Source organism: Nestor notabilis, unplaced genomic scaffold, assembly GCF_000696875.1.
Source record: "Nestor notabilis isolate BGI_N333 unplaced genomic scaffold, ASM69687v1 scaffold1324, whole genome shotgun sequence".
Taxonomy (NCBI): Eukaryota; Metazoa; Chordata; class Aves; order Psittaciformes; family Psittacidae; genus Nestor; species Nestor notabilis.
Window position 1 is genome coordinate 27,675 of NW_009924095.1, and position 10,655 is coordinate 38,329.

General features: G+C 45.7%; 1 protein-coding gene across 1 annotated transcript in view; it reads left to right on the forward strand.

Annotated features, from left to right (window-relative positions):
* The window catches only part of LOC104404111 (plexin-A4-like), a gene marked incomplete at its 5' end in the record, with an annotated part of 32,119 nt that extends 26,861 nt beyond the window's left edge, over positions 1 to 5,258 (forward strand). The window contains 2 exons of the mRNA XM_010012461.1: positions 4,063 to 4,213; positions 5,163 to 5,258. Of these exons, the coding sequence (XP_010010763.1) occupies positions 4,063 to 4,213; positions 5,163 to 5,258 (247 nt within the window). The remainder of the gene's footprint in view (positions 1 to 4,062; positions 4,214 to 5,162) is intronic.
* Between the last annotated feature and the right edge of the window lie 5,397 nt (positions 5,259 to 10,655).

The window sequence follows — 10,655 nt, forward strand, 5'->3', positions numbered from 1 at the left end:
TGTGAAAGGAGTATGAACAATTATCTTATGAGAATAAGAGGAAGCACTACTAGGTGCTGGCCCATCCAAAATCCTTCATCATACAACAGTGGCTGGGAGTGCTCTCATGTGGTGTTCTGTTCAAGCCAGGCTGGGGTGAGTTGCTGTGCTAATGACACCTGTGAAGTCACATCCTAAGGAGCAATCCTCACATCCTCCGTCTGAGTTGCTGAGTGATGGATTTACCCAAGTTTCTCAGGGGTTTTATTGCTTCTGAAGTCTAATGAACATGGTTCCTGACACATCAGAGAATGAGCAGCCTTAAGGTAAGAACTCAGGCTCCTCCTGGAAACTCAAGGGGAAACTCAAGCACATGACGCAGGATCTTTTGATATGTATCTAAGGATCTTCTGGAAACAGCTGGGAAAGAATCCACTGGAAATAATCAAATCTGGAGTATAGAAGAAGCAGCAAACCTGCAGCACCCATCCAGCAAGTGGTGCACATCTGACCAAGTAGCCATCATCTTCTACCTTGGACTCCCAGTTTGGAACCTTTGGAAGCAAGCTAAGATAGATATGCTGCTCTGCTACCTTTCTGTCTCATTCAGAGGGAATCTGGTTTAGTCTTGTGTTCCCAACCTCCTGCAGTCTCATTCAGCCTCTGGGTCTCTGGAAGTGTGAACCAAAGACCTGTCCATGTCTCAAGTGAGACCTGGTGGCCACCAGCTCACAAGATCTGAAAGAGCATCTTTCTCCCCCTGCATTGCCTCACAGCTCACCTATGGTGTAAGTGAGAAGGGAAGTGGCACACAGGAAGCCTTGTAAATGCTGGCAGTGAGAATGTAAAGCTCTCTGGGGTTTGGTGCCAGCTTCACAGTGGGTTTGAAGACATTAGGGGTATGTAAATGGCAGAGAGGTCCTAAATACCTCTGAGGATCTGGGCTCAGGTAGAAGGTAAATAAAGACTCAGCAGGGATGTTGTCATCTCCCTGCCAGGATGATTTAATATACACATTCATCATTTCTTTAGATAGCACGGTGATGGCTTCATTAGAAACACTTCTGTATAAATAAGTCATTTGGCCATGGAGGAGTTCTGATGGAAGGATATTAGATGTTTTCTCCCTGTACAAGCAGCTAGGTTTGGTTATTGTACATGCTTTTTTCCCCTTCTTTTTCTTATATTTTATCCCTGAAACACACTTCCACAATATCTTGGTTTGCTGTCCTAACGGGAAATGGCTGCTCAGGTGTGTGGTGCCCAAGGAATTGAGTTCAGGGGAGACCAAGACACTTTGGTACAGTGGTGGGTAATAGCCCATAAACCCAGAATACTGAGATCACAGCTTGAGAGTCTGTCACGGCTGGATAGACCTCCAAACCCTGAAATTCAGATTCTTGCATCCTGCCCTTCGCTCTAGGGAGCATTATGTGTTGTTTTCATTATTCAGATGAATAATGGGGGTGTTGTGCTGCTGGGAAAATGCCTCTGCGGGGCTGGAAAGGGACTGAGGAGCTTCCAGACCCTTGTGAGTAATGGACTTAGGAGAGTGTTGCTGTAAGGTGGAAGGGAGACAGGACACACTTGGAGAAGCAGATGATATGTGTGTCTGTGTTTCACTTTTTGGAGGCACCCTACCCCTATACCCACTCTCCTACCACCATTTGATGAGTGGCTGAACTAGAGAGGAAAAGGTGTATTTCAACAGGTAGTCAGAGCCAGACCAGCAAATACAACACAGGAACTCTTCTTTCCTCCACTGGCCTCGTTAATTTTTGCTATGATGTAATCCACTTTTCATTTCACCCAGCAGGAGGGTACCTATGCAATATTCATGTGGAGCTGGGCTCTTCTCCATGGGCTATTCCCAACTACCATAAATCAATGCATTTCACTGCATTGCAGGCTGTTTCCCCCCGCAAGTCTATGAACTGTGCTGGTTGCTCACGGATGTAGTTTTCTTTGGGTGCCAAGGCACACCTTGCTTTTTGGCCATAAGACTCCTTGTTTCCCAGCAATATGCTTTGGCTTTGAGGAGCCAGCAATAGCACTATGATTGATGCCACTGGTTCCTGACACTTTCTTTTGTCACAAGGCCATGTAGCATGAGTATGATTTTGTCCAGCTGCTGATGCTGAGACCTGTTTGAGTGTTCCTGGGAGTGGCAAACGTCTAGAAATACTTATTCATTCTCATCACCATCTTCTCTTGGAGGTAATTCTGCAGGACAGGTCCTCACAGGATTTCTGGATGCCTGCTTTACTCATAGACAACAGTTCAAGTCCATTTGGGTATTGAGGGTTAGGCAGAGTGTAAAGCAAAATCAAGCCCAGACCACTCAGTGATGGAGTGGGCAATATTTAGGCCATGGGACTGAGTTAAATTAGGATTTTTGGCTGGTCCTGAGCCCAGAAGACAAGATGCTAGAACTCCAGGGATAGTGATGTTTTGCGTACTGGAAGTTGCAGCAAAGTTAATGAGGTTTGCATGAGTTTTTATGTTGAGCCAGAGCCTAGCTCTGGAAGCCGGCAGGTGGGAAGACTATGAGGGAGAAAGACCTCATCCTTCTATACCTTTATCTCCCAAGGGTTACACCACGCTCCCCCTGCAAAGCCAGAATAACAACTAACACAACCCATTGCAATAGATCAGTATGGGAGTGACCAAGCAAAACAGGAGCCTTCTGGTGTGGAGGGATTTCCTCCCTGTGCTCTTGCACTGCGCCGCCTTCCATCAGCTGCTTGTCCCACTCTGTCATAGCAAGTGTTTTCCCACTTGTCTGTCTGAAGTATCTTTATCATGGAGCACTTCAGTGTCCTCTTTCTCTGCAGTGAAAACCAGCCTCCATCTCAGCAGGTGTCTCAGTGCTGTTTACAGGGCACCTGTCAGCTCTTTTGGCTCCCTGTCCCCTTTGCCTCCTAATTATAAAATTGTGGATTGCTGCAGCTATGGGGGTCTTTTTCTTCTTTCCTTTTTACTTTCTTTACTTTTTTTTTTTTCTACCTTGTGCACAAAATGTCAAATTGCAGAAATTAAAAATGTAAATGATGGTGTCTAATTAACCAGTTGACAGCAGAGCACAGCTGCGAGTGACAGTGACTGATTACCTTCTGCAAACCTTGTCCTCCAAGACCTGCCTTACCCAAGGGGGACAAAGAACATCATGCAAAATAGCAACTTCCTTAAAGAGACCTTGCTCTACTGATGAAACGTGATGGACAATGGTTTTGGGGGATCCCTATCCTATGAATAAGGGATTCCCTTATCCTCTTAATCCTCTTGATCTTAAGGGATCCTTTTGACCTTAAAGGATCCTCTTGAACTTAAGGGGAATGGTGCTGACTCCTGAGAGAAGCAGATTTCCTGCAGTTAAAAGTGGGGATGGGAGTGCTAAAGCCTGTTGCCTCAAACTGACAACTTAAAATCTGGGGCAAAAAGTTGATCTTCAGCATCAGATGAGTTGCTGGGATAGACGGGATTCAGTATGGGAGGTGGATGATGTTAGCAATGGATGCAGGGGAACTAGTGTGAATGGTGCAAGCAAACATGCAAGGGGTTTAACTATCTATGGGAGTGAAATCCTGAGCTCGCAGTGGGCAGCAAGATCAGTGGAACTTCTCTGTGGCACCAAAGGAAGGGCTCAATGTCCTTGAAAGCCTGACAAAGGAATCCAGCATCAACAGGTACTGCCTACTTCTTTGATGGCATGGGGAAGGTTTACAGGGTGCTCTTTGGGACTGCAGTCTCAGAACAGGGTTAAGTGAATACAACACAGGGTTGTGTGGATACAACACATGTCTAATATTCAGGAATAGTGCCTCAGTAATTTCCACTTCAGCTCAGTCATCTCCCTTGCTGTAAAAGAAGAGCATCATCAGGTATATCATTGATGCACCAGAAAACCCTGCGAGTCCTAAGTGTATTCTTTGGAACTGGTTGATCTTTAAGGTCTCTTTCACCCCAAACCATTCTGTGATTCTATGGGATGCTGATTGAATGATTCTTTTTACTGTTGGTGGCTTTCATCTCTTGACTCGCTACTCTCTCCTCTCAAAACCCACCCATATTTCTCTCTCTCAGGTACTATTCAGACATTGCCAAAATGCCAGCAATCAGTGACCAGGACATGAATGCATACCTGGCTGAGCAGTCTCGCATGCATATGAACGAGTTCAACACCATGAGTGCACTCTCAGAGATATACTCCTACGTTGGCAAGTACAGCGAGGAGGTAAGAGCAGTTCTGCAGGAGCATGAGACAACCCTCCCATTCCCAGGGCCCAGCACGTGTCACAGATCCCTCTTTTCATCCTGGCTATGGGGATGATGGATTTAAGGAATGAAAAGTAAGGCCTTGGGTCTGAAAAGGGGTGTTCTGGGATTGTAGGTCTCTCCATTACTCTTCCATCTGGATCCCTGTTATTTTTGTCCCCTGTTATGGGCTTGCAGTAGTTTACGATCAGGTGTCAGCTTGCTGCAGAAAAGCCCTTCATGAGCTCTGTATCACATGTAGCCAGAATTTGTTTAAGCATATGTGCCCAGTGCCATTTAAGATACCCTAAAGGACCCAAGAATGGTCCAGCAAGCATGACACACGACTTAAAGGTGACCAGCCTGATTCTGTGTGTTGAAGATGCAGTTAGACCACTTAGGGCATCTCAAGTGAAGATTTTGGGGAGATTTAGATTAGATATATGGAAGAAGCTCTTCCCTGTGAGGGTGCTGAGGCGCTGGCACAGGGTGCCCAGAGAAGCTGTGGCTGCCCCATCCCTGGCACTGTTCAAGGCCAGGTTGGACACAGGGGCTTGAAGCAACCTGCTCTAGTGGAAGGTGTCCCAGCCTGTGGCAGGGGGTTGGAACTGGATGAGCTTTAATGTCCTTTCCAACCCAAACTATTGTGCGAGTCTAAGTGGCGTGGCAAGGTGATGAATAAAGCTAACAAATATTTCATCTCCATGATAAGAATCCATTTATTTAGTTGCAATCTAGAGGTCTGCATCAACTCCAAACTGCCTGCCTAGTTCCCTCTTGGCTGACTGACCCGCTTTGCATGATCTAAGCTAAGCCTGGGACCTACCTCAGAGGAAGCTAACCTTCATCTGCTGCTGTAAGATGCTGGACTTAGTCCTTCTGGGTAAAAAAGATATAATCCCTATCACCTCTTTCTCTTTTTTTTCCAGATTCTTGGAGCCCTTGATCAAGACGACCAGGCTGGGAAACAGAAACTTGCCTACAAACTTGAACAAGTCATAACCCTCATGAGCATAGACAGCTGAGAACTGTCCTGCCAGGGACACCCTGGGAGGGATAAACCAAGTCGTGCCTCACTCAAGTTCATCATCTTTACCAAGTGCAAGTTTTGATCGGCTGTAAGCAGAGTCACCTGAACAGTGCTCCTCTCTCTTTCTCGTTTCTTTCTCTTTCAATGTCTATGGACAAAGCAACAGAGCCCCAGGGGTTAAGAGAAAAGACTGCAGAGGAATCCTGGCTCTGGGGGCATCAAGATGTTTGGGGGGAGCTCTCCTTTTCACAGCTTCCCCCTCTGCCTTTGCCCTAGAGAAGGACTATTACACACAACCCCCCCTACTCAAACCCTCCCTCACCATCACATCCTCACTCTGCAGATGCGAAACTGGGAGGTAACTTCTTTCATGCTGCTTTAACTGCCCTCCAAGGGCTGTAGCCTCTGGAGCGGACATGGAAATGAACTCAGTATTACTAAAAGCCTCCCCAAGGGGAAGGCCGCCTGCCTGCAGGGATCCTGAAGGGCAGGAGCAAGTCAAGATCCTCTCCTGCAGAGCCATTGCAACTCTATCTCTTGAGAGTGACCCACTGGGAGAGGAACCCCAAGGCTCCCCGAAAAATGCCACAGCTCCAGCCAGAGTGGGACCATTGTGGCTCTCATCTGCCTGGGCAAACAGCAGTGAATCTGCTCTTTTGAGGCAGGGTCAAGAGTGGAGGAGGAGACCGGTGGTCCCCTGCCCATGTGTTTCATATGGTTCTTATTTTTCAAAGAGATCTGCGTTCCCCTCCGTCTTTCCCATTGTGTCCTGTTGGTCATAGCACTGCAGCAAAAGTGCTCTCTCTGCTCAGTGGTGGTTCTGTTCCTTCTGGCAATGGACAGCACAGCATCTCCCTCGTCCCCACCTCAGCTTGGAAAGCAAGAGCCACAAGTCTCGTTTTGTTCCAGGCAAGGAGCTCAGCCTCAAAAACCAACCAGAGGGATTTTGTTTTAAAGCTGTTAGTTCTTTCCATTCTGTTTCCTCAACTGGAACAAAGCTATTGGTTTCTCATGGTGGAGTACCAGAAGGATACTGAAGGGCTTGCCGTGAAGCAAGGTGGCACATAGGACTGATGGTAAAAACCTTTCTTCAAAGCCACTCCTAAAAGGAAATGTCATCATGCATTTTGGAAGGAAATCTTGGAGGAAATCCAAATGAAACATTGCAGAATAGTCTTCTACCTAGATACCTCCAGCCAAACTGCATGTTTTCTGGAGATCTCTGAACTGCTGTAAGCCCATCTGCCTTTTGGTGCCAACTCTTGGCCTTTCTTCTTCTCCATTTCTGGAATCAATAGGCCTTGCTGAAGGCACAGTTGCTGCCTGGGAAGGATTTGCTCTATCTTTGCACTCCCTATCCCTTCAGAGATCACTGTCACCACAGAACAACTGTCCTATCCTCTGCTCAGCTCCTCCAGAACAACATCTCTACCTGTTTCATGGCCAACCAAAGAGGTGTGAGCTCCTGTGTCTCTTCTGTCTTTGACTGCTTTGTTCATACAGCTGCTAGCCTGGGTAACACCATGGTTCAGCTTACGGGGAGACCCTCGAGGTCTGGAGAACCCTGCATCTTGTACACCACAGAGGCAAGAGCTGGGTCTGCATTTATCTCACCAGAAATGAACAGAGCTCACTAGCAGACGGAGAAGTGGCTTGATGCCGTGGAGAATCAGCCCACATCCATCTCACACCATCCACAGAGCTACAGCCTGGATCTACTTTGCACCTGGAGGGAGGAAGGGGTAAAGACAGGGTGTGTAAATTGATTACAGATCAATTTGGGTTTTATTCATGCCTCTTACTAGCAAACCAGAACCTCTCCAAGAGGGACAGCTGGGTGCATCTAATAGGGGATGTGGTGCAAACAGGAGTCAGTCAGCAAGTGTTTTCAGCCAAGCAGATACCTATGTAGGCAAGTCTTTCTAAAACCAGTTAAATAACAGCAGTCCCAAACTGGATGTGTCTGTGGGGAGAATATCACAAGGTTCATATTGAAACAGCAAACGTAGGGACACGTCTTGGTTTTCAAACTCCAGACATTTCTCTCTTGTTTCTAATTATTTTATGTGTGCGTGCGCGTGTGTGTGTGTATCTGTGTGCGCGTGTGCGTTCTCTCCTCTTTAGTTTTGCTTGCTTTCTGTTTGAGTGCTGAGCTGATGGACTCATCATGCACCTTATGGACATCTCAGCATTTTTAAGAGGCCTGCGCATTGGGGATGATTTTGGGGGGGTTTGGTTGGTTCTGCCATGGTTTTGTTGATGTGTTTAAGTAACGTCGGCGCATGTTCCAGATCCACTGATGATGGCTGTGAAAGTGGGGTGAAAAGTCCCACCAGAGCCAGCGGTAAGAAAATGACAACACCACCACAAACACAATATTTTTATAAGTACATAAAAAAAGGAAAAATAAAAAAAAAAATAAAAAAAAAAGGAAGAAACCAAAGGTTTTGACAAACAAAGTGCCACAAAAGATAAATATGGACCCTATTGTCATGCCTTGTACTCACAGCTGGATGGTAGGAGTCTAAGGACAAATAGCTGGCTTGGAGGGAAGGGGTTATGGGTGATGGGCTGTACTGCCTGGACATGCGCACATGAAAGGATGAAGAAGCTGTTTTAAACAAAAGAAAGTATCAAAGAGAACTGGTGTAATCCTGTTACTGGAGTCAGAGGAACACCACAGGGGAAATTTGAGACTCACCCTGTTTCGTTTTGATGTTTTCAGGTCTGTGTTTTTTGGTTTATGATGGTTGTTTTCTATTGTGATTATTTTATTTCTTCTTGCTGGTACGGAGTTTTTCATCTGTAATATATATATTTTGTGTTCTTTCAAGGAAAACTTGAACACCTCAGAGACACTGAGAATGAAAAACTTAAGGGAAATGGGAAGCTCCATGAGATTGGTGTCTTAACCCTTCCCAAGTTCCCAGTTAGGCATTTCTGTTTTCTTTCCACCCTCTTCTTTCCCCCATCCCCAGGATTTGAAAGAAAATCTCTATTTTGCTTCTCTTTCATCTCCTCCTTAGTTTTCTTTTTGTTTTTTTCTTTATTTGGTGTTTGAGCTGTTTTGGGTTTTGTGTGGAAAATGTGCCAGAATCGTGATGTAAATGCGTGGGCTTCCTCCCCTATACCCTTCAGTGCCCTCCCCATTTACAACCATTGTCCCAGCATCCCCCAGTCTATGAGAGGTCTTGGCATCTTTCTTCCCAGCCTAACTGTTCAGCTAACTATTTTTTAAGTGCATGTAGAATACAACTAAAAACAAAGACACAAGCAGAAGAATGAGCCCTACTACAACATGGATGCATTCTTTTCCTCTTCCTTTGATTTGTTTCCTCCCACCTCCTTTTCCACACTTGACAAGAAATGCCCAATAGGTGGTATTCCATGCTGTTTTTCAAGACTCATGGACAGAACTGGAGCCTATTGACTTCCTAGAAGTCAATAGGCTCCTAATATCCAAAATATGCCTGATGATAGGCTGATCTTCATGGGTATTTCTCAAACACTGCAATCAAGACAGTGAATCATAGAATGGTTTCGGTTGGAAGGGCCCTTAAAGCTCACCCCGTTCCAATCTCCCTGAAAAAAAAACCACTAGAGCGGGTTGCCCCAAGCCCCTGTGTCCAACCTGGCCTTGAACACTGTCAGGGATGGGGCAGCCACAGCTTCTCTGGGCAACTTCTCTTCCCACTCTTATTCTGCCCTGAACGTATCCGAAGGTTTGGTCCATTCCAGCATACACTAGCCTTGCTCCATTAGGTAAGAGGGCTAGGCCAGTTTCCCATCTGTAGTTTTACCACTACATTTGTTTTATCGTACCTCTTTGACACTGGAGGCCAGTTACATTCTGTCATGAAGAAGATTTACAATCAGAAGTTTGGCCAGTATTGGCTTTAACTGAAAAGTGATTATTAAAGTTTCCAGATTTGTGCATTAGCCTGCAGGAAGGTGTTTGCCACGAAGGGAAAGAGACCAAATAAACAACATAATTGTCATCATCACTTTTAATAATGCTGTTGAAAACTGATAAACAGAGTTCTAACAGTCCAGAGACCGGTCTCACTGTTGAGTCAACCAACACAAAGACTACACAGCCCTTTCACATTTCGTAAAGTTTGGGATTCCTATAATGTGGTAACCCAAGCACACGACAGCTAAGATCAAGAGGATAAAATAAGCCAAAACACATAATGCAGAACTGTCCTTCCCCAAGGCTTTAGTGAAGTACTTTGGAAAGAGACCTTATTATATGGAAGACTCTTACAAAGGAAGATTGGAAACCCACAAAGACTGAGTCCCAGGGCTCCTTTAAGTAGACCATGTGTTTGTGTCTCCACAAAGGATGTTAAGTCCAAGGACCATCACACAATAAAGAAAAGCCTGGGCTGCTGGAGATGACCAGAACTACTCTCTCACATCACCAAGTCATGCTTCACCCTTCTCAGCACTCTATAGAATAATTACTCATGAAGCAGATTCATCTGACAGTGTGGAGATATTGCTTGGTGCTGTTAAAGGAATAAGAGAAAGGAAGAAAACTGGTCACACTTCCCAGATTCCTGAGGTAGGTTCTGGTGTTTTGCTCCTCCATAGAAATCTGTTGCTTTCTGCAGTGGCTGTTGCTGATGTGAGAAGATACTGTGACCAGAAAAGCACTTTGCTTGAACCCCGTGAGTCCTACCCCATGAGTACTACCAAGGTGGTTTAAGACCCTTTCTTCTCCTTGGTTCAGCATTTAGCTGAATCCATGCAGAGGGCACTGTATAGAAATGTGCATTGTGGTTCCACCAGGTCTGTGCTGGTTTTGGGTAGCTCCAGGAACCCACTTTGAAGATCCCCCATCCTTGAATGAGGAAATCAGTATAAAAATCCACCTCTTTAATCAGTGTTGTTTAAACATCTCTAAGCCTCTAATAACCCTCTTCCCTGGGATGACAAGTGGATACCAGGAATGGATCTCTTTCTCCAAGCTAGGGAGCTATGATCATGCACACAATCACAACAGATTGTGTTTCTATGGTGGCAGATGCCTCACCATGACAGTCGTTGGGTAGAGAAGTATTGGCATAACCTCAGTGATCATAGAATCATAGAATGGTTTGGGTTGGAAAGGACCTTAAGATCATCTAGTTCAACCCCCTGCCATGGGCAGGGACACCTTCCACCAGACCATGCCAGGACAATTTGCTCTGTGTATCTATATCTATCTGATGAGTAGGAAAAGACTTGTCCACCAGGGCAGGTGGAAGTCTTGGGATGTCCTAGCTCTTCACATCCAAACATGGTATGCTGTGGAGCAGAAAACTAGTGAAACAAGTGAACCTGAACATCATGATGTGAACCTCAGTCCCCTGGCCATTCGCAACCTGAGTTTTTCTGCTTTGCACCC